The 21,285-nt window shown below is 39.9% G+C and overlaps 1 protein-coding gene and 2 non-coding genes across 4 annotated transcripts; 2 read left to right on the top strand and 1 right to left on the bottom strand.

Annotated features, from left to right (window-relative positions):
- Positions 1–10,290: 10,290 nt before the first annotated feature.
- cep63 (centrosomal protein 63) lies at positions 10,291–16,732 on the bottom strand. 2 transcript variants are annotated; one of them, XM_086161553.1, is made up of 9 exons: positions 16,440–16,732; positions 14,675–14,852; positions 14,489–14,584; positions 13,820–13,942; positions 13,623–13,736; positions 13,372–13,533; positions 12,766–12,968; positions 12,446–12,689; positions 10,291–12,137 (listed from the first exon to the last, which is right to left on the bottom strand). In XM_086161553.1, the coding sequence occupies exons 1-9, from the start codon at positions 16,478–16,480 to the stop codon at positions 11,946–11,948; spliced, it is 1,353 nt and encodes a 450-aa protein (XP_086017679.1). In that variant the 5' UTR covers positions 16,481–16,732; the 3' UTR covers positions 10,291–11,945. The 2 variants fall into 2 exon arrangements, with proteins under 2 accessions (XP_086017679.1, XP_086017680.1); XM_086161554.1 differs by having other exon boundaries at positions 12,766–12,938.
- Positions 16,733–17,114: 382 nt separating this feature from the next.
- trnap-cgg (transfer RNA proline (anticodon CGG)) lies at positions 17,115–17,186 on the top strand. The gene has a single exon. It is a non-coding gene; the product is annotated as a tRNA-Pro (tRNA).
- A 1,500-nt stretch (positions 17,187–18,686) lies between these two features.
- trnap-ugg (transfer RNA proline (anticodon UGG)) lies at positions 18,687–18,758 on the top strand. The gene has a single exon. It is a non-coding gene; the product is annotated as a tRNA-Pro (tRNA).
- The last annotated feature ends 2,527 nt before the right edge of the window (positions 18,759–21,285 follow it).

Raw genomic sequence — 21,285 nt, 5'->3', positions numbered from 1 at the left:
GGGTACTAAAACCCCTGACTATTCAGTCTTTACAAAAAAAAAAAATGCTGGTTATTTGTCTCAAACGTCCATCTGCTGATTTGCATGGCCATTTAAGTCCAACAGGTGTTAAAGAATGTTGATTGTTTCTTTAAGTGATACAAACTGGTTTTGCAATTTCCATTTTCTATCTTTGTTCTCAAGATAAGACAGCGTTTACTGCGTCTCACGGTGTTTTAGTCATGAATAACGCTGCAGCTACACTTAAACGCGAGTGTATTCCTCTTCTTAAAAATGAATAGATAGACTTTCTATGCAAATCTGAATGTTCCAAATTATGGAGTCAAAGTAAGGAAAACCTCACGTTAATAATGAAGAATACTAAGACCAAAAATTGAAATTCTCTTTTGTTCAACTGGATTAACTTGTTCTGGAATTTGAGTTTACACATTTCTGTTCTTAGTGTTCCCTTTGAGGAAGGAAGGAAACATTTAATGCACAGGAATTCAGTTGACATAAAAAAAAAAGAAAGAAAGTGGATGTGCTTTTTAACCCATGACTTCAAATGACAAGAAATAGAAAGTAAAGAAGAAATACATTGTATTACTATCATTTGTTCCTCATTTAGAAATTATTTAAATACATATACAACAAGGGTACATGCAGCTAGTAGTTCCACTGACCATTTACCTAAATTCACCAGTTAAATATTAGAAAGCAGTTACTAAATAATTGTTGCTTATTTTAATTGGTTTTGTCGCTGATACAAGAAGCTGCAACTTTATCCGTAAAAAACATCTGTAAAAATTACAATATAAAACTAAACCTACTATAGCCTTATCAGTACTGTTGTAGGTTAGTAGGTGAAAGCAAAAAAAAAAACAAACTCAAATTATCAATAAATGTTGCCATTTCAGTTAGTATGTATCCAAAATCCCCATGGCCCACAAAACAAAAAGGTGACATGCAGTAAAACTGCAGTGAGAAGGGCCTATTAGCACATCTTGCAGAAAGATTGGTCATAGTATAATAATGATTTATCCAATGCCCAGTCCACATAAAATGAAAAGTGACCAAGTACTTTTAAAGCCGATATATTTCATTCTTCAGCAATCAAACTACTTCATATGCAGCTTTGAAATTTTAAGAACAAAGCTTTTATTCTAATGGCAATAAAAAGATCTGAGGGGAAGGGATTTATGATGGCAGACAAATAACTTTTTAAGACAAAGTATTGAAATCTTGGGTGATCAGATCACAATTTAATCAAAGGTGAGATAGCATGAGAGTTTATAGCAAGTAGCCTCTTTTGAACATCATCTCCCAAGCAGCTACCTTACACTGCTTGTTGGTTGCCCATCATAAAACTGCACAGAGATGATTTTGGGGTAACAGATTCTTCCACTATATATTCATTAGTGTATGTGTCCAATGTCTGTGTGTTACACAGACATTGGACACAATCAATGCCAATTGTACTGGCAGGAGAGATTTAAAATATAATATCTGAATAAACTGTGACCAGATATCTCTTCACAATGTATTAATATAATGGTATGAACTGAATATATCCCTTTCTAATTTCCCATTAATGAAGTTGCATGCACAGAGTGATCAGAAATAGGGGTAAAATTACTGTAATTATTTGCAAAAAACCTAATCTTGTCCTTGAAGTCGTCAAGGACGAGATTGTAGTCGTCCTATTCATTGCCTCTTAACATTTTTAGCTGAATATCAATAAGTGGTTCAGGTCAGGAATACTTGGGTTTTGAGGTGAGAGCTGCAGGTTTTTTAAAATATCAACTCAAAGTAAGCACCATTGTTTTTAATATTTGCCTGTCCTATCAATCACCTCCAAGTGATAAAAGTATTATTTTTGTGAGTTTGTTTGCATTTATTTTTAACCCTGCGTTCAAACAGTTCATATTTTCATGTTTGGAGATTTGAGCAAGACCTTCAACCTGCCACACACTCACTTTAGCAAAATGAGAGGCATATAAGACTGATATTTGGCCTCATTTTGTTTTCCTCTAAAGTAGGAAATGGCTGCATTCCTCACATTACTTTATGCATGGGGTCAAACTGAGTCTTGAATCTGCTATTGTTTGGTGGGAAGGCAGGAGAGCAGCTGCAGCCACAGGTGTTCTAATTTCAAATTAGCATTGCAGCCTAATTTCTAATCACAGATTCTATACTTGAGTATATTATCATAACTCAATGAAAATTAATAGCTTTGATGTCGCATTCAGGGATCAACTGATCCTTTTTTAACTTACACAAAGGTGCAAAATTCAAGTTGGACTATCAACTGAACTAAACTTTCCCCATTGTGGGACAATTAAAAGCACATTCTATTCTATTCTGAATTTCAAGCCTTAAGGCCAAAAAGGACAGATATTACTTAATTGAATTTGCCATATGTAATCACAGAAAATGTTAGGAATGCAGCCTCAGGGCGGCATAGGCCGGTGTCTCTGAGCAAACCTTCAGGGGTCATGGGCCAGTGTCTCCCTGAGCTGGTCGCAAGCCCGGATAAATACAGAGGGTTGCGTCAGGAAGGGCATCCAGTGTAAAACTTTTGCCAAAACCAAACATGCGAATGAAACCTAATAACCAGATCATAACGGATTGGTTGAGGCCCGGGTAAACAATGACCGCAATTGGTACCGATGACCTACAGGGAACCAATGGAAACTGGGCGACTGTAGGTCAAAGAAGGAGAAGAGGAAAGCATGTTTGGAAGCGGAGAGAGAGAAGAGGAAAAGCAAGAGTCTGGGACTGAGAGTAGGGACTATGACAGGAAAAGCTAGAGAGTTGGTTGACATGATGCAGAGAAGGAAAGTGGATGTACTGTGTGTCCAGGAGACCAGGTGGAAAGGTAGTAAGGCGAGAAGCTTAGGAGCAGGCTTTAAGTTGTACTATCATGGAACTGACAAGAAGAGTAATGGAGTATGAGTTATCTTGAAGGAGGAATTTGTTAGGAATGTTCTGGAGGTGAAAATAATGTCAGATAGACTTATGAGTCTGAAACTGGAAATTGAAGGTGAGATGCTCAATGTTATCAGTGGCTATGCCCTGCAGGTGGGATGTGAGTTTGAGGAGAAGTTCTGGAATGAGGCTATAGGATAAAAAGAGCGGAGGTCGGATAACACAGGTAGAATACATCTTGTATAGACGAGGTGACCTGAAAGAGATCAGTGACTGTAAAGTACTTGTAGATGAGAGTGTAGCCAGACAGCATAGTATGGTGGTTTGTAGGATGATTCTGGCAACAAGGAACAAGAGGACAACAGCAGAGCAGAGGACAAAGTGGTAGATGCTGAAAAAGGGAGGAGTGCTGTATGGGTTTCAGGGAGGAATAGAAAAAGGCTCTGGGTGGTCAGGGAGAGCTTCCAGATGATTGGACAACTACAGCTAGTGTTATCATGGAGACAGGGAGGAGAGTGCTAGGTGTGTCACCTGGAAGAAAAGTAGATCGGGCGACTTGGGGGTGGAATGAGGGAGTGCAGGAGTATATACAGAGAAAGCGGTTAGCATAGAAAAAGTGACTGAGGGGACTGCAAAGAACAGACAGGAGTACAGGGAGATACAGCGTGAGGTAAAGATAGAGGTAGTAAAGGCAAAACAAAGGGCGTACGATGACTTGTATGCTTGGTTGGACTATAAGGAGGGAGATAATGATCTATACAGGTTGGTGAAACGGAGAGACAAAGATGGAAAGGATGTACAACAGGTCCGGGTGATTAAGGATAGAGAGGGAAATGTATTGACAGATGCTAAAAGAGTAATGGGAAGATGGAAAGAGTACTTTGAAGACCTGTGGAAAATGAAAGAGCGGCAAGGGTAGAAGAGGGGACAGTTGTAGATCACAAAGTAGCAGAGATTAGGAAAAAGTGAAGTGAGGAAGGCATTGAAGAGGATGAAGAGTGGAAAGGCATGTGGTCCTGATGATGTACCTGTGGAAGTGTCTAGGAGAGGCAGCAATAGATTTTCTGACTCCATTGTTCAACTGGATCTTAGAGAGGTAGAAGATGCCTGAAGAATGGAGACGAAGTGTGATGGTGTCCATTTTTAAGAATAAGAGGGATGTACAGAATTGCAGGATAAAGTTGATGAGCCATACAATGAAGTTATGGAAAACAGTAGCGGAAACTAGACTGAGAGCAGAAGTCGGCATTTGTGTACAGCAGTATGGCTTCATGCCTAGAAAGAGTACTACAGATGCAATATTTGCTTTGAGAGTGCTAACAGAAAAGTACAGAGGGAGCTGCATTGAGTTTTTGTAGACCTAGAAAAAGCATATGGCAGGGTGCCAAGAGAGGAACTCTAATTGTATGACCAGATCTGGAGTAACAAATAAGTATGTTAGACTGGTGCAGGACATGTATGCTAGCTGTGAAACAGTGGTGATGTGTGCTGTAGGGGTAACAGAGAAGTTCAGGGTAGAGGTGGCACTCTCATCAGGGATCAGCTCTGAGAGGAACCCGGTTGGAACAGTGAGGCAGCGTTTTGAGATCAAGACATTGGAGGATTTCAGGTATTTGGGGTCAACAGTCCAGAGCAACAGAGAGTGCGGAAAAGAGGTGAAGAGACAGGTTTAAGCAGGTTGGAATGGTGCACTACTTCCTGCGCCACACCGCCCGCAATATTTCTCTTATTTTACTTATGTTTTGCTTTATTAGTTTTCATGGTGGAGTCTCTTCAAAAATGAAAGTTTAAGTCTGTACCTCAAATCTAAAGCATGTTTATGGCAGTGCTTTAACCTAAAGGGCAGATGTTTGGGAGAAAAAAAAAAACTCAGAGCAAGTTATCTCCTTCAGTTTTGAGACAGCATCTGTTGTTAATCCTCCCCTTATGTGTTCCCCCACCATATGGTTGTTTGGACATCACACTCTTTTGTGTGTGTGGCCACACAGGCAAAAGCTCGAAGTTAAAGAGATTGACTGCCTAGAATATGTAATTACAAGTGGGGGTAGCACTTCCAACTCACAGAAATCTCCTTGTGGAATTAGTATGCTGTCCCCATGGGTTTCTTTCACATTATTCAGTTTCCGCCAATGGCAAAAAACAAGCAGTAGGTTAATTGGCGACTGATAAGTTGCCAAATGCTTGACAACTATGTTGGATAAATGTGAGTAGCAAAGTTTCACGTTCCTTTAATTTGAGGATGTACTTTTCGATGATTATTAGTAAAACTGGTTGGGTGGAACGTAACTTGACAGTTTTGTAAAACTCTTTAATCTGTGGAAATTGAAGCAGGATTTCCAACTGAAAGCAAGACAGTGTACACAGAACGATCTCAATAGATTACATTTTGATAAAAATAACTTAATTCAATCTCAACACTTGAGAATTAGTATTTGTACATTCATTCTCAGTATGTGGTTGCTCCTTATATATTGAAAAGAGGTTTTAATTAATCAAAAATTATTTTGGGTCATGACAAAGTCTTGCATACAAGACACATACATATGTTCTCCAGCTTTATAGATAAGGTTATAGGAGCATAGACATACCAAGGGAGCTCAGAGTTGAACCATTGCTCAATCAAGCCAGAGGTTGAAGTTGTTTTGACATTTGAGAAGGATGTCACCTCAGCACCTTGTGTTAGAAATGTTACAGGCAAATATACCTGGTAAGACATCCTTTGGTCAACTCAGAACATACTGGAAGGGCAGCTTGGTCTTGGAATACCTTGGGCTTTGTAAAATCTTGTATTTGTTCAATCTAGATGCCTAACATTGAACACTAAATCCAAATTCTGTACCATCAATTCTTGGTTGTGATACAAGATCTAATTGTTGAGCCAGGGATGCTCTGGATTAATTCAAAGTGAGCAAATATCTACCTGTTAATATTCAGATAGACACAAGGGTCTACATTTGACTCAGTGCTTCAATAAAAAAAGCAGTCAAAACTACAGTCTCAGCTTTATCTGCTAATCTGAAGAAATTGTACATGCATCCTGATCAGTATGATTGATCAGTTTCATGCGATCTTAAAACAGCATTTTAACGGTTTCCCCTGTGTGTCCCTTCTCTGTCTGAAAGTGCCTTGTTGGAAGCACTCTGCAAAGCTGGCATCTGTCAACTGCAAAGAAATGTGACCTTACTTTTAGAAAATTCTGGAATCTTAATTTTTCATACCAAGAACTTTTACAGTAGCAACTGGAGAAAGTCTCTCTGCATAGACAAGTGAGACAACTCTCCTTAAGTTCTTCCCTCAATAGCTCAAAGTGAAAACTCTATATTTGAATAGTTGTCGTGATTGACGCAGCTTTCGTGTGAGCCAGATGCAGCAACATGAAAAGAATGGTGCGCTAACCTTCACTTGAATAAATGTGACTGCATAAAAAGAAGCGACTATGATAATGTTCCAGACCCCAAAACACAAATGGCTTTATTCACATATATTGAAGATTCTATAGATAAAGCGTTCAACATCGGCCCACAACTAGAAACCCAGACACAATAAAGTAGGCTTACCATCAGTGCAACCACACAACTCATGCCTGGGCAAGGGGGTTCTTTTGAAGGGAGCTAAACCGGTGAAGTGAATTAGGAAAACGCAGGACAGGTGGGGGCTGTTGAACAATGAGCTGTAATTACATGGAGACTGGAACCAAGGCTGGTGGGGACATAGTAGCCTACTGGAGCCTTATGAGGCCATAATAGATAAGAGCAATACATTTATGTTTATCAACACTGGATGGGAATGTGAATTTGTCTAATACAAGTAAGAAAGAGTGTCAAAGTTTGAAGTAATGAGAGCATCTTTCAAAATGGATTAAATGGAATGGTATATATAGCCTAAACCTCCAGATGGTCTGATGGTGGACTGGAGCTAAAGGGAAGGAATACAGGAAGGCAGGCGGGTCAGCTACCAGGATGAGGAAATCCCACCCTGGCCCTTATAGATAAAGTGCAGGAAACCCCCCCATTTGCATACTGATTCTCCCTTGGGGAAGCATATGGAGCGCATGGCTTCACTGTGACTGCAGTGGGAGACAAGGAAAGACTGGTGTGTTTACTGTGTCTAAAAATGTTGGCAGTGGACAGCATGACGCCAAATAAATTAAGGCGTTGTTTCTTTCTTTTTTTAATTTTCTTTAATGTTAATAAGAGGTTTGCAGAGGTGTGCAAATAATGATTTTAAAGACAAATTATACTATTTATAGTTGCAGTGGAGAGTGGTGGTGAGGGGGCACGAAATTTTTTCTTCTTCCTAGGGGGGCGTAACACAAAATAATTGAGAAACACCGCTATAGGGCAACTTGGGATCACACGAAATCCTGCAACACCTCAACCCCTCTGGGTCGTATGCAAGCATTGTGTTTGTAGACCTCGGCTCGGCCTTCAGCAACAGCATCCCTAAAACCCTCCACTACGAGCTCACCAAGACTACGGTGCATGCCTCCACCTGTTGGTGGATCATCAGCTTCCTGACAGACAGGATCAGCAGGTGAGCATCACATCAAGCACCCGGACCATCAGCACTGGTGCCCCTGAGGCTTGTGTCTTATGCCCACTGCTTTCTCCCTCTACATGAACAACTAAACGTCTGTAAAACTCCTGAAGTTTGCGGATGATACCACCATTCATCATTGGTTGAATCCGTGATGGTGACAAGTCTGCTTATAGACAGGAGGTGGAGCAGCTGGACCACTGGTGCAGTCTGAACTCGCTCAGGACTGTGGAAATGACAGTGGACTTCAAAAGAAGCCGACCCACAATTTCCCCCCTAACCGTCCTTTTTGACACAGTGCCTACTGTGGAAACTTTCGGGTTTCTGGGAACTCTACTCCCGGAACCCGAAGTGGACGTCCCTCATAGACACTGTCTGGAAAATAGCCCATCAGAGGTTTCACTTCCTGCGACAGCTCATGAAGTCTAACCTGCCACAAAAATGGCTGATCATCTTCTATCATGAAATCATTCAGTCTGTCTTGTGCACAGTCATCACTGTCTAATTTGGATTAGCCACCAAACAGGACAGGATAAGGCTACAGTGGACTATCAGGTCAGCAGAGAGAATCATCGGGGGTGACCTGCCTTCCCTCCAGGACCGTTATTGGTACAGGGCTGGTACAGGGCATCATCTCTGTGGACCCATCACATCATGGTCACAAACCTTTTGACCCCCCCTTCCCTCTGGAAGATGCTACAGAGCACTGTATGCCAAGATCACCAGGCACAAAAACAGTTTCTACCCCCAGGCTGTCACTGTGATATACTGTAAATAGTGTCATGAAATGAAAACCAAAAATACTCATATTGTAAATTTTGGTTTCCACCCTGCACTTTTGTGTCACTATTGCACATTTTGTACATATATGTGTTTGTATAAATACTGCCTATTTTGTACATACAACTTTTTGTACATATGTACATTTTCTTTCCTATTTTTTCCCCGACTTATTCCCTTCCCTGTACATTGAGCGATGTCAACCCACAAACAAAAACAAATTCCTTGTTCTTTTTGAACTTGGCCAATAAAATTGACTCTAATTCTGAGGTTTAGGTATCTCAGAGATCTCAGTTGTCCAAGTCATGACACTTGTCGCTTAAGCTTGATGTAACAACTGGAATTTCTGAAAGAGGTTTCATTATGAGATAAAGAGTCAGACGATCATAAAATGATATTGTTTCAGCTACTTGGGCTTGTAACATGTATTACTTACTACCAAAGACGATTATACTTTTTGTGGTAATTTAAGACACTGAATTTTAGAAAACCAAAATCATCCTTTAATTTCAACCTGATTTTATATCTTTTCTTGTGATTTTCCCAGATTAAGTAGTTTCTTTATTGGAACAAACTGATGACTGGTGAAGCTGGGTGGTAACCAATGTACAGCTATAAATACATATGGTGTGCTCATGTATTTAAACATTTGCGGATATTTATTGATTTTAACATTTTAAGAAAATGACAAATTAAAAAATTGACCAAGATCGTAACAATCGTTTTTACTTAGAAGAGAAGAATATGATTTTGAGAATTTGGGAATCATTGTGTTTTGTGTGATAAAATGCTAGATAAGTATAATATACAGATACAAAGTACAGTATTATTATACCACTGTACTGCAAGATAAGATTTTCATTGGACAGGGAAACACATTTCCAGACTGTATTTTTGAAACACTGAATCTTGAATTATTTATGTTAGCATTTTTAGGATTGAGACTGTTGGACCTATTTGGTGTAGTTGGGCATGTGTCTTCAAAGTAAATACATTATTTTTTAATACACTATTTGACACAAATCAATTTATATGCCATACCCAAAGAACAGGAACCTTATTGGAGGCCTTGTGTTGAGAGGGGGAATGATTCTTTTCCTCTACGTCCATCTGGCCTTACAGATCAGGAAGAAAAAAAAACATACACTTCTGTTAATCTGTCTTTGCAACATTCCAAGTAACCTGCTGTGAACTCCTTAAGTCTCATGTCTTAAGACATGTTAGACAAACAACCACACGCACCCTGGATCTTAGTCCCATAGAGCATGCTCACCCTCAAGAACAAAGAGGTATTCCGACTGATGTTTCCAAGAGACAGGCAAAGACAAGAAGTGGGGCACGGACACATGCAAAAGCCGGCAGACCTGCTCACTGAGGCCCCACCATGGAATGTGCAACAAAGAATGAATGCAGGCTGCAACAATTCTAGGAAAAGTTCTATTCAAGTTTATCTTATGCAGGAAGTTGACAGATAATAGGCATGTTTAGCAAATATTGGGCTGTCTTAGAGAGTAAATCTTAAATTGCAGCAAAATGAAATGTTATATTTTTCAAGACAACTAAGTAACAGGGCAAATATATAAATATATATATATTGAACTTATGTAGCATGTTGCAGTGGTTAGCGCCTTGCAGCAAGAAGGTTCCTGATTGGATTCCAACTTGGGGTCTCCACATGTCTGTATGGGTTTCCAGTTGGTTCCCCAGTTTTCTCCCAAACTCCAAAATGACGGTGGGTTGATCAGAGGTCTCCCTGACTAGAGGATAGGTGGAATAGGCAACACATGAATTAATTAATGTTTCATTATCCTACTCTTATTATTGCTTGTTTGTACAGTACTTTTACAGAAAACACCTCACAAATATATCATTATTATTACTTTGTTTGCATTAGCACAGTGGTATCCTGAAATTTCAAAGTATTGATGCCAAAATATCAACCAGTGGGTAAAAAGAGGGGTATAAAGGGGTAAAAAGAAGGTATATACAGGTTATTGAAAGAGGATGAGTGAGAGTTTCTGAAATGAGACAAATAACTTTGTTGGTATAAAGCAGAACAGTGAGACATGTTACAACTTTGATTTAATAATGAGAGTGATTTGCCTTCTTGAAAAGCTTCAGAAGAAAAAAACAGCTAAAACCAAAACGCAGACCAATAACTCTGGAACCTCTTCTATGTTCACCTCTGATTTGGCGATGACCATGAAACATTTTGTAAGTGATTTTAACAAATGCAAAAGCCTATGCATGACATAACATCTATTTGAGAGTCTCCCGACCACATACAAAAGTAATAAAATGCAAAAGTTGAAGTGTTTATAAAATAAAACTGAAAATGTATAAAGCGTCATTTCAATACAGTGAAAACAAAACAAAGTACAAAAGTTCTACTTCATTCTTGACCTCTTCTAAAAAGGCACTTTTTTTCTTTTTGCAACCTTAAAATTTGGGAAAGTGATACATATATCACTCTGTGATATTGCTTTACTTCTCTCAACATATTAAGGAACTGAAGATACAAGTGTTTCAGCAGCCACATTTTCCTTGCAACAAGTGTTAAGGTGTAGGTTTTGGTGTCAATCACTTTCTATATTAAGGACAGGCAGATTCTCTTCTTTCAATGAAAAAGTCTGCAATATTATCTTGTTGAAAATATTGATGGACACCACAGGAAAAGAGATCTTTAAGGGAAAATGTTGCTAAAATTCTTTGTATACCGTTCTGCTTTAATTTTTGCATTGTATATGACATTTGAGGGCTTGAACAGAGCACAAACCATGACATTCAGAATTTTGGACCATTGGTATATGTGGGTCTGGGTGGGTCCTTTTCAGCTTTGGATAACATGACAATTTCTGACCAACTGGACCAAAATACTTGAGCCTCAAATCCTAAAAACAAGTATCCGAGGTGTGATGGTCAATCTTAAATCCTCCAAAACACAAAGACAGTGAAGTCATAAGGCTTCCTTTTGGATTTGCTTAAGCTTTAACTGACATCTGTGGATGTGCTTGACAAAGCATTCCAGAGCTCATGCGATTCAGCTGTAAACAAAAGATGGCTGCTGAATAACTGAATCTGACAGATCACAATTTGCAGGTGTCTTGCACATGTCCGTCTGTTATCTACGCAGTTAATTTGAAATTGTCCCCTTCTCAAGTTTTACTTAATTTGTCACTGACATGGGTGTCAGTCAGCAGTGGTCTTGGTGGTGAGTTTTGAATTCAAGAGGCAATGTGAAAGGTGGCATATGATTAGCTGGGCATTCCTTTCAGTAGTTTGAAAGGAATCTTTTCCTTAACATTTGTCAGTGTAAAGAATCATTTACAGCGATTGTGCACACCCATTTCAAGCAAGCTTATCTGCTCAGACCTCAGAGTGACAAGTCAGTGAATGTGATAATCATAAGCAATCACAGAAATGAGTTATGATCCAGGAGAAGAATGGCAATAATAACATTTGCATGTTGACCACAGAGGTTATTCTTTCACTCACATCCGTTTTGGTTTTTTGATTATGTAAATACTACCCTGCTTGTGTTCATGGAAATTGGATGCATAGAACTAGACCCAGATAATAATCAATGCACAACCACTTCTATAAAATGTCAGTGTGCAACTCTGATTCTGAGATATATCCAATGCCTTCTTTGCTCTGGCTGAAATTCTGAAACGAATGTTGAATTGTGAGACAGTGGACAATTCGGTTATTATTTTCACTAATCATTGTGCAGACATTTGGACAGAGTCAGGCCTTGAGTAAACAGGAAGACACACTGACACAGTCCTGATGTTGCTTTTTCTCATATGCTGAATGTGAGTGTCGAGCGTCTGGAGCAACTCCTTGGATCGCAAGCTTTCTTCCTCCAAGAAATGACAGACCATGTCATTTGCAGACGTCTCCGACAATGACCACTGGGAGAAAAACAAAAAAAAAAAGCTAACATATATATGTACATATATATATATACATACATACACACACACATATATATATATATATACACTCACACATAAATATACATATACATGCATATATATATATGCACGCACAAACACACACATACATATATATATAGATACACAGATACACAGATAGATAGATAGATAGATAGATAGATAGATAGATAGATAGATAGATAGATAGATAGATAGATATGTGCATGCATACATACGTACATACATACATACATAGCAATACATGAGTAGAAATTAAAACTCACTTTTGGAAAAGTTGTGACTATTTTTTGGGACAATGAGACTTCTGTGCTGGATCTCTGTCCCTCGCTTAAACTCATGTTTGGGGTTGAGTTTCTGCAAATGACTTTTCTATGGCCAGAAGAGCTGGATGGGGAAAAGGCATTGCCACAATTCCTCTCGAAGGACAGCAACGTTGTCTGTAGCTGTTGAAACAGCTTCTGGATCTTCCACTCCATGGTCTTAGCTTTGCTTGTCTGAATTTCCTCCCTGCATTTTCATGTGTACTGTTAGTACAGATGAAACAAAAGGTTAACCAAAGGCTATGCATGTGTGTGTTGTGTACCTATCCTCAGCTGATTGTGGTTGGTCAACACCAATGTGGCTGTGCAGCGCGTCTTCAAATTTGTCCTTGGAAGTTGGGTTGGAGAGCTCAGTTCCTCCTTGTGTCTCAGCAAGTCCATGTCTCGCTTGACAATCCTGTAGCTCCAGGTTGCTCTGAGGGGGCACATTACCCTCCTTCAGGGAAGTAAATGGAGCACAAACTGTCTGAGAAGAGGGAGGTCAAAAATAGCGCAAAAAATTCAAATAAATCTAAGAAACAGCCCATTGTTGTTTGGAAAATTCTGTTATGACCATGTCATGCCTCCACATTTGGTCTGTCTCAAAAAAAACACAGTGTCACCACCAATCACTATATCATTCATGCTAATGGACAAGTGAGTCTTGAACTGCGTGCTTGAGACTGTGGTAGGAAACTGAAGAACCAGAAGAAAAACTCAAGTTGCAGAACATTCTTTGCTGCCCGGTATGGACCAAATGGTCTACCGCCCGGTGTTTGGGGACCTCTGGCCTACGTCATACTATGACCCTGCCAAGGCCATGATAGCAGTGAACTTTTAAGGGTTGATAATCTGCCACAATATATATTGGTTCCTACCTTTCCACTCACCTGCAGATTTTTCTGGACCCCTCCCCTCAATGTCTTCGAAGATCGGAGATGCTCCAGCTCCAGAACCTGTGAGTGCAAGCTAGTCTGAGCTTTGTGCAGCTGAGCGCGCAGATACTTCACCTCTGAACAGCACTCCCTGTGCTCCTGCTGCTGAGATGTGCACTGTGATTGGAAAATCAAAGTACAGGAATATCATCCAAGTCATTACATACGTCCTTTAAACTCAACTTGCAAATGCCGTTTGCATTTACTTTCATGTTTGTGATCTCGTCCATCAGGCACTTATTCTGGACCTCTACTTCTGCCAGTTGGTTTTGGTGGTGGATACACAGCTTCTCCCACTCAACCGAATGCTGATGATATTCCTGGGAAAGGCAGAAAGGACTGAGTTCCATGACCAATACGCAGCCATAAAAGTCAAAATAATGCCAAAATAAATAAACTTTACCTTGATCTTTTCGTTGAGTTGGAGCACCTCGGAAAGGTTTGCCGCTTCTTTTTTTTCTCCTCCGGTGACTTCCTTCATTTTTTTGCGCTGAAGCTTGCAATAATTTCTCTTTAATTTATCCAACTGTAAGAAATTTTGAGATTTTAATTGAAGCTTCAAGAAGAGAGCAAGTAAGTCCTCTTAAATATTATCAAATAAATATTAATTAAAAAGTATTGTAAAATGTATTAACAACAGAAAATGTGTCATTACTTTTCGCATTAAATCAACAATATCACTGTTTGTCTTCCGTTCACCAAAGCTGGACTTAAACGATATCAATGCATTGTACTGTATAGTTGAGCTGTAGAAAGAAATATTTATAACCAGTTATTCAAACTACCACCAAGGTTCTGGATCTTTTTTTTTTTGGTAAATATCTATTAGGGCATTTCAAGGGAAAGCATTCAGCAAAAATTCACCTGACATGACAGGTACTTCACCCCTCTCTTAAAAATCATCTTTACATTTATTTTTTTTTCTGATGTCAAGATGATTTCTTTCACGTTTGTGAGTATAATAAATCAAATTCTGGTTTCCTTTTTTATCATTTTCAAATAATTGCATTTTTACAAAATCTTGAGTTAATTTTTTAAGGCATAATAGCTGACGTCCGAACATGTTTCTCACCTCATCACAGACTTTTTGTAGTTGTTGCTCATATTTGGTGACAAGTTCTTTTCTACTGGTTTGGACATCATCCAGCAGACCATGGAGACGTTTTATCTGGGATCGCAAGGGATAGGGGCAAAGATTAAATACCAACACAACAATGCGTCGCCTGATAAATCATGCAACTTCCTATTTATTTTTCACCTCCAGGTCCCTCTGTTCAATAACACTCCTGGAATTCAACAGATCCTCTTTGACACTTTGCAGTTGGTACCCAATGGCCTGCATTTGAGTCTCCCATTCTCTCTTCTGATGGTTGATCATGATATCAATCTGTTGCATCAGATCCTGCAGCTCCGGTTCACAGGAGGACAACACACGGCTGTTGTGCAAAAACAAAACAAAGAGATGTAAGTCTCGATTCCCCTCATAACAGCCATTGTTTTGCCCAAACATCTCATAATCACAAGCAGACAGATATTTTGAATTGAAACAGCTCACTTTCCAGGTATTTTTTTTAAAAAAGGTCTCTCTGGTGGAAAAGTCAATAAATGCATTCAATGCAATAACGCTCCTATCAATATATGCCTGATTTAAAACATGTGCAGTCTATTGCTGAAGCAATAAATTGTCTATTTGTATCGGTTAGAAAATAAACCATCTAAAGCTCCTTATTCTTTCACTATAACTGTGTTATGGGGGTTTGTGATTTTCACAGAATGTTACAGTAGCTACAAATAAAAAAAGCCCATGATAAATTATTATATTAATGATAATAATTACGCTAGAATAACTGATAACATTATTTCAGACCTGGTCCTCATTATTGGTAAGTGACTTTTTAATACATTTCACTCATACACATAAGAATGTTACTGTAATACTCAAAGATAACTCAGGATTTCCCTGGAAAATCAACTTTTTCAGTCATTACAGGAGGAATGTAGTTATGGGAAAGAGTAGTAGAAACTAGATGCAGATGCTACTACAGATACTACAGATGCAGTATTTGCTTTCAGAATGTGAATAGAGAAGTACACGATGGACAGGCTGACAGATGAGGTTCGATAAGGATCTCCATGGACCATGATATTTGCAGATGGCATAGTGATCTGTGGTGAGAGCAGAGAACAGGTTGGGGAAAATCTAGAGAGGTGGAAGTATGCACTGGAAAGGAGAGGAATGAAGGTGAGTCAAAGCAAGACAGAGAATATGTGTGTGAATGAGAGGAACTCAGGTGAGGCTACAGGGAGAGGAGCTCAAGAAGTTGGGGGATTTTCAGGTACTTTGGGTTAAAGTAAATAACATTAACAATTACGAAAAGACAGGAAGCAGAGCTAGAGGTCGCAGAGATGAAGATGTCGAGGCTCGCTTTGGGTGTGACCAGGATGGATAGGATCGGGAATGAGTCCATCAGAGGAACTGCACATGTTAGATGTTTTGGTGAGAAGGTCAGGGAAAGTCAGACTGAGATGGTTGGGTTATGTACAGAGGAGGGATAGCGTATATATTTTTAGATGGATGCTGGAGTTGGAGCTGTCAGGCAGGTCTAGAGGAAGACCAAAGAGAAGATTTATGGTCGTAGTGAGAGAGGATATGAAGGTAGTTGGTGTGAGAGAGGAGGATACAGAGAATAGGGCTAGATGGAGAAGGTTGATTCGCTGTGGTGACCGCTGAAAAAGAAGAAAAGAAGGGGCCTTTGTTACCCTGACAACATATTGTCACCCTCTTAAAATAATCGCTTTAGTCATTTTTTCAGATTTTTCAGGAAATATAAAAAACTGAACCAGTTGACAGACTCTTGACATAGGCAACTTCTATAAAAGGGGTAGAATGGCACAATCTGTTTAACTGAGGATTTAGGCAATTTGGGCAGAGGTAGTCAGCAACATGAGGAGATGATTTAGGCAAAAAAATATTTTAAGAGGGTGACGATATGATTGTTGTGTTTCATTCAAAGTTGTGATACCTGAGATCAGAAGTCTGCAGAGCTCCCACAGTCGCCTCCATCTGAGAAAATGTTACCGGTGCTTTTCTTAGTAACGAACACAACTAGCTTTCTCGTTAGCTTTTTCTAATCACACTACATCACGATGCCCATCTCAGTAACGTCTGTGACAACATATAACGTTCACGAAAGGAGAACCTAACAGCTTATACTTGCCAAACCGATATAATTTCGCCCCAAATACAATAACGGTAAGATAGAATGTACTTTATCTGCAAAATTAGTAGTCAATCAACGTCATCGTCTGTACTGTTCTTCTACGGGTTAGCAGGTTGTCAGACTAATATAAAGGTGCGTCACTGCCACCAGCTGGATTGGAGCGGATGACGCTATAACGTTCGACTTTGCCATTTTTTTGTGAAAAGTATTTCACTCTGATATTTATATTATGATGTATTCACCTCCAACGCAGCATATAAGTATCCTTTTTAATTAAAAAAATGAAGTTGAGGAAGAACTGAGCCACGGTGGTTACATTGAGTGAATGGAGGCTGTATGTCGTCTTATTCTTCCAAGTGAGCACTCAGTTTAAGAAGTTATTTTTGCAGGCTCTTATTTTGGTTCAACGGTATTTCTCTGTACTTTCACGGCTGATCTATGATTTATACGTCCATACGACCCAGCGGATAAACACGTGGCTCGTTGGTCTAGGGGTATGATTCTCGCTTCGGGTGCGAGAGGTCCCGGGTTCAAATCCCGGACGAGCCCAAATGCTTTTCACCTTTCAAAGGTGTTATACATTTTCATATCGATTTCTGGAATGCAAAACTTCCTATTTGCATTTTTTTCCATTATGGGTTTTTGCATTGAATCGTGCGAAGTTGGATGGCTCCACATTTTCAGTCAATCTGCAAGATAATCCCACCCTTTCTTTTGACATAAATGTCACATGACAAAACTCCTATGTGCACAATGAAGCAGAAAAAATAAGGAAAAAACACTTGTCTGCTTGTCAGTGGTAAAAATACATGCTATGTACATGCTATGACATGCTATGTATTTTTAAGTTGTAACATAGAAGTATAGTCCGTGAACTATAGAACATTCTTGAATATCTTGAGATGAGATGAGAACAACTTTATTTATCCCGAAGGAAATTGTTGTGCCAGAGTTTCAAGTAAACTTGATAGGATATATAGATATATATATCTATATATAGATAGTCGAAAGGAGGAAGAATAAGAAATACAATGAAATATAAATCGTCTTTACTGTTAACAAAGACCATCCTATAATCAAATGAAACGTTTATTTCATTTCCTGAAAAAACTGTTTTTTTCAGATAGGGGGTTTTGCATTCCAGACATCGACATGCTTTTTAGCAATTCCATTAGACGCATTTTCTATAAATAATGAAATCGGTTTTTTTTTTGCGATATTTTGTCTATAACTTTAAATCATCTGCGAGTTGGAACAAAGTCTGGCGTATTTTAATTGAATTGATTTTATCTGAGAAAGGCATATAAACAAAACACAAACGAATCATCAGTTGCACTAACGGGTGAAAGTTACCATTGACACATCTCCAAGACCCCCCCCCCCCCCCCGAAAAAAAAAACAACGAAAAAAAGTCAGTATTTTACTGTAGGCCAACCACAACAGTGTGTCGATTTTTTCTGATGTAATTTATTGTTCGTCCTGTCCTAGCAAGTAGCGCTTCTCGATGTTTGTGCACCAGTTGTGGAAAATGGTCCAGTGAATTAAACCAGATTGACCGATCCTCTTAGCGAAACGCTGTGTTTAGGAAGTAAACGCGCATGCGTATACCGGTATTGCTGCGTGAAAACTTCCGGTCGTTAGCTCACAAGCCGTTACTGTTCCGAGCTGCTTTATAACGTAAAATTGAACAAAATAACACGAAATACAACGGCTTACTCTCCTACTGATTTTGATTGGAACATTCATAACGAACGTAAAGACATTGAGCACACGGTACACGTGCATTTCAGCAAAAAAATCGGAATTAGTAAACAGAATTTTTAAATCGACTAAGCTGTTTATACTGCAAGCCGATCTACTTTCTGACGGAGATTACGGCCGTGCCCGTTTTGGAATAGTGGCTTCATGGCAGGCTCATTCTCCCATCCTCCCAGTACTGCGGGCCGCCATGGAGTCTTTTATGGGTACGGACCGTACCAGCGTGCTGTCACACACCACAGCGCTGTCTTGCCGTGGTTTAGTACTGCTATACTCTCCGCTTTGTCATGTGGCTCGTTGGTCTAGGGGTATGATTCTCGCTTTGGGTGCGAGAGGTCCCGGGTTCAAATCCCGGACGAGCCCTCACTTCTTTTTTTTACATTTATGACTTCAGTAGATTGAGGCATGGCAACATTACCACTCATTTTCTCATTCAAACAAAATCCCATACATTTCCTACTGGATTTCTTTTGCAGTGTCAACCCGCAACTCTGGATGGGGAGGTGGTTTTACAATAATCCACTGAGAGAAGTGGAAAGTCTTGCAGGTGTGTGCACCTGTCTCCAGCTCATTTAAAACCACTGTCTATGAGTTGCCTCATCCCACACAAACCATCATCGCTACTGTCTGCTGCCCCCCAAAACATTATAGTGACATTTTAAATTACTTTGCTGCTTTCCTCACCCATCTTTCCTCTGTCTCAACAAAAATTATACTGTTCGGCAGTTTCAATATCCATACGGAAAATGTCTCTTTGCTTCTCACCAAAGACTCCTTTGTCCTGATTAAGAGTCTGGTTGTCATTCTTGACAGTACAGTATCCTTTCAATCAATAACATTACCTGGTCTGCCTACTTCCACCTATGAAACATTAGCCGTCTCTACCCTTCCCTCACGCCCCACACAACCGCCATCCTGTATGGACTATTGTAACTATCTCTGTCTGGGACTGAGAGAAGGGAATTAGAATGTTGGGACAATGACAGGAAAAAGTAAAAGAGTTGGTTGGCATGATGCAGAGAAGGAAGGTGGATATACTGACGGTCCAGGAGACGATGCAAGATACAAGAACACTCAGCATCAGACAGCCGTAACATAATGTTGGGGTGCGTAGTCGCCATATAATTCATTAGCAATGGAGCCCGATGATATACACAGTCATACGAGCCCCACCTAATGGGGGTGCTGCGTACACCATCCCACATCAGGTGGGTAAGCTGCGAAATGTCCATCGTAGCCTGCTGAAAGGTGTAGTGGGATCACAGGTCTCACACCATCTCGTTACCAATCCTCGGCAACATAACAAAAATGATGGAAAAACGGCAGCATATCTGGTTAGTTCCGAAACTTAATCTCCCATTTAAAGAAAACAGTTCTCCCTCTGCTCCACCGAGGGCCGAGCAATTGGGGGCCACCTCTGGTGTAAATAATGACTCCCATACAACACGAGGCAATGAAGGGAAGCACCCTAACCCACACGATTGCCAATTAGAGGGGTAACTGATGCGTAAAACATTCAGGGCATCTTTGTTTCATTGTTTTTTTTCTGTCATGTATCGTCAGGCCGATGATAAAAGAAGTGGGGGCATATTGTAGTGGATATTGGGTGCCTGTTTTTAAGCCCCGGCGTCGTCGTCATTGGCGCCAATCGCACGTATCTGTGTTTCTTTAAAAGCACAGCACAAACTACACCAAGGTGTGTGGCAGATTTGGCCATGTCTGCCCTTTAAAGAAAAGAGGCCATTTGCGTTGAGTCTGGTCTCAGTCACTTGGCTGTGAACTTAGCCAACGTAACGGCTCCATAGTAGCGTTAATTACCTGCGTGTGTGTGTGTGTGTGTATGCTTCACATGTGTGTGCATGTGTACTTCACATGTGGTTCTCTCTTGGGCCTCCTCCTGGCCGCCTCCCTGTGATAAACCCCTCTCCTGTTATCTCTGTGGTGGTCCATCTGCGTATATATCCTCCCCAGCCAGTGTTTTGAGGGACTGCCATTTTGAACTATTTACTGGATAAATCAATGAGGGTTTTTAGTTGTTCCCCTAAATCCTGTCTCCGTTCATCCTTGCTAGAGTCTGTGTACCTTACTTATCAGTGGGTTGATCTCCCTTTCGGGGGGGTATATCTCCCTTGGTTGGTGTTGTTAGTATAGAAAACAAAGGCTCCATTGATACTCTGGACCTGCCACATCACCATGCTGTTGCATTGTTGCTTCTGTCAGATTCCCCCAAGGCTCGGCACATGTGGCCAGGGTCTGCTTCCCTAAACTTCTGCACCCGAGTTTCCAAGTCTAGCCTCTCTGCATTTGTCTTCAAAACTATCTAACATGTCTTGCACGGGGAACAGGTTATTTGTTTTGTGTGTGGGTGTTTCTTTTTAAGATAAGATATGTTATATACATATGCAGTGTTCTGATAATTTTTGATGAAATTGCAATCACTATACAACCAGGAACAATTTTATTACGTTACAAGAAAACCAGGAAATATATATCCTTGAGATTTTCTACAGAAAACATTTATTAAAAAAAGGTAAAACATATATTTAGATGTCCCACCAGTGGTACCAAAGTTGTATGAGGAAGTGCTTGGTCCCCCTTTGGCATCACAATGGTAAATTGGCTATCTGGATTGTCTGTCTCAGGAAGGAGAAGGTTTAATGAACCTAGGATTGGTGAAAGATAGAGTACTACCCATATGACCAGTGTCAGGGTTTCCCAGGGTCACAATCAATGACTTTACTGGATGCAGAAAGGGTTTTACTAGAACAGGGTACATATCCAGTAGTGCAAAAAAGTCTTTACCCTCTTCTGATTTCTTTTTTTTTTGTCATGTTTGCCATACATTTTTCAGATCATCATACAAATTTAAATATTAGTCAAAGATAATACA

This window comes from Fistularia commersonii, chromosome 16 (assembly GCF_037954325.1).
Source record: "Fistularia commersonii isolate RoL2024-O1a breed Wild chromosome 16, RoL_Fcom_v1.0, whole genome shotgun sequence".
In the NCBI taxonomy this organism is placed as follows: domain Eukaryota; kingdom Metazoa; phylum Chordata; class Actinopteri; order Syngnathiformes; family Fistulariidae; genus Fistularia; species Fistularia commersonii.
This window is presented reverse-complemented; position numbering and strand designations above follow the sequence as displayed.